The 2,500-nt window shown below is 47.5% G+C and overlaps 2 protein-coding genes across 2 annotated transcripts in view; both read left to right on the top strand.

Annotated features, from left to right (window-relative positions):
• Positions 1-2,142, top strand: part of CNE02210 (endodeoxyribonuclease, putative) — a 2,789-nt gene extending 647 nt beyond the window's left edge. Inside the window, exons 5-14 of the mRNA XM_570895.1 lie at positions 1-39; positions 93-151; positions 203-408; positions 467-663; positions 719-734; positions 793-862; positions 916-938; positions 990-1,667; positions 1,726-1,869; positions 1,935-2,142. The exon at positions 1-39 is cut by the window's left edge and continues 103 nt beyond it. Of these exons, the coding sequence (XP_570895.1) occupies positions 1-39; positions 93-151; positions 203-408; positions 467-663; positions 719-734; positions 793-862; positions 916-938; positions 990-1,667; positions 1,726-1,869; positions 1,935-2,081 (1,579 nt within the window). The 3' untranslated portion in view covers positions 2,082-2,142. The remainder of the gene's footprint in view (positions 40-92; positions 152-202; positions 409-466; positions 664-718; positions 735-792; positions 863-915; positions 939-989; positions 1,668-1,725; positions 1,870-1,934) is intronic.
• Positions 2,143-2,415: 273 nt separating this feature from the next.
• CNE02200 (prolidase, putative) overlaps positions 2,416-2,500 on the top strand; it is a 2,071-nt gene continuing 1,986 nt past the window's right edge. Inside the window, exon 1 of the mRNA XM_570893.2 lies at positions 2,416-2,500. This exon is cut by the window's right edge and continues 41 nt beyond it. Coding sequence (XP_570893.1) covers positions 2,455-2,500 — 46 coding nt within the window. The 5' untranslated portion in view covers positions 2,416-2,454.

Here is a 2,500-nt window from a genome sequence, read left to right as displayed (position 1 = left end):
TGTTGAACTTGGCCCCGGTCTCATGACCAATATCTACGAGTCAGTATCCTCTTTATAGTCTGCTATCTTGCAATTAGCTGATGGTCATACAGCGGTATCCAGCGACCTCTCAAGGCTATTCAGGAGAAATCTCAAAGTATCTATATCCCTCGTGAGTTTGACAATTCAAATAATCTCGGTCCCGTCCTGACATCTGGTACAGGTGGTATCAACACCGAATCCCTCAGCCGAGAGATTAAATGGGACTTTAACCCTGCTAACCTCAATGTCGGAGACCACATTGCTGGCGGTGATATCTTCGGTAGCGTCTACGAAAACTCTTTGGTGGATAACCACAGGATCATGTTACCGCCTAGGGCTATGGGTACTATCACCAGGATCGCCGAGAAGGGTAGCTACACTGTGGAGGTGAGTTTATTTTATTTTTTTGCATACTATCATGACCCTGTGGCTGAATGATCTATAGGATGTCGTGCTTGAAACCGAGTTCCAGGGCAAGACTACTCAACACACGATGATGCAGCTTTGGCCCGTACGAGCCCCTCGACCAGTAGCTGAAAAGCAGACTGCTACCTACCCGTTGTTTACTGGTCAGCGAGTCTTAGATGCTCTTTTCCCCTGTGTTCAGGGTGGTACAACTGCTATCCCTGGTGCTTTCGGCTGGTACGTTTTGTTCAGTAATGGATGGGCAAATAGCTAGTGCTGACGCATTCTCAAGTGGTAAGACAGTTATCGTAAGTATATTGGGAAACTGTCAATTCTAAAGATCAAGGTTGCTCACCCCTTTTTCAGAGTCAGGCGTTGTCCAAGTTCTCCAACTCTGATATCATTGTTTATGTTGGTTGCGGTGAACGCGGTAACGGTAAGCATGAAACACGTCCGTTTCCACAGGCTCAAAACTAACGAGTATTTTAGAAATGGCCGAGGTTTTGGCCGATGTGAGCATTCATGCGTTTTTCCCATTCCGTGATTGTACTAACTATACCTAGTTCCCTGAACTCACCCTTGAGCGTGCCGGTCGAGAAGAACCTATCATGAAGCGTACCACCCTTGTCGCCAACACCTCCAACATGCCTGTCGCTGCGCGAGAAGCCTCCATCTACACCGGTATCACCCTTTCCGAATACTTCCGTGACCAGGGCAACAACGTTGCCATGATGGCCGACTCCACTTCTCGATGGGCTGAAGCTCTTCGAGAGATCTCTGGTCGTCTTGCTGAAATGCCCGCCGACTCTGGTTACCCTGCGTACCTTGGTGCCAAGCTCGCTGGTTTCTACGAGCGAGCGGGCAAGGTTTCTTGTTTGGGTAGCCCTTCCAGAAACGGCACAGTCTCCATTGTCGGAGCTGTATCGCCCCCTGGTGGTGACTTCTCCGACCCCGTCACTAGTGCCACCCTCGGTATCGTGCAGGTGTTCTGGGGTCTTTCCAAGTCTCTTGCTCAAAGGAAACATTTCCCATCCGTCGACTGGAACCTTTCCTATTCTAAATACCTCAAGATCCTCGACCCTCATTACGAGAAGAACAACCCAGGTTTCATCGATCTTAGGACCAAGGTCAAGGAGATTTTACAAAAGGAGCAAGATTTGGCGGAGATTGTACAGCTAGTCGGAAAGAGTGCTTTGGGAGAGAGCGATAAGATTACTCTAGAAGTGGCCAGAATGCTCAAGGTAAAATCTTTTCAGCAAAACGAAACGATCACGAGAACTGGCTAACACGAACGTACAGGATGACTTCCTTCAGCAGAACGGTATCTCTGAATACGATCGATATTGTCCTTTCTACAAGACCTCTGGGATGCTCAAGAACTTTGTGGCCTTTTACGACGGGTCTCAACGTGCCATCGAGGCTAACGATATGACTTTTGCCCAGGTGAGTAAAACGGGTAAAACCGATGAGATAACGATAAGATTCACTAATCATCATTTGGGCTATAGGTTCGCGATGCTACTTCGGACATCATGTTCAAACTCTCACAAATGAAGTTTGAATCTCCCAACACACAGAGCGAGGAGGAAATTCAGGCTAAATTCGACGCCTTGTACAATGAGATTGGCGAGACTTTTAGGAGATTGCAAGAGTAAAAGGAACGGGATTGTAACTAGCGAACAAAAGTGTATGGACAAACCTAGATTGATACTATATCCGCCATTGTTATCCATCTGAAGGGAATTGATCTGACACATTTTACATCGGACGGCGTGCTCACATAGACATCATCCCCTTTTCCAGTGTTTCTTACTTATTTTTAGAAAGAAGTCATGGCTATCGGGTAACGCCGGTGCCAGCAGCAGTTGTTGGTCTTTCGGCCTCCGCCGGTGTCGGCCTCCATCACCTCCACTTTTTGTCGCTTTTTGGACCACATGGGCGATACGGACAATAAACGAATTCTTATTTCGTTGTTCATCAAACCCTTCATTTTCATATATATCCATATACTCTCCCCGTAAAAGCGCCATGGCACAGAAGTACCCCTCTAGGGCACATGCTCTCAAGCTGATCC

Source organism: Cryptococcus neoformans (genome assembly GCF_000091045.1).
Source record: "Cryptococcus neoformans var. neoformans JEC21 chromosome 5 sequence".
Classification (NCBI taxonomy): Eukaryota; Fungi; Basidiomycota; class Tremellomycetes; order Tremellales; family Cryptococcaceae; genus Cryptococcus; species Cryptococcus deneoformans.
The sequence above is the reverse complement of the archived record's forward strand: the minus strand, read 5'-3'. Positions and strand labels throughout refer to the sequence as shown.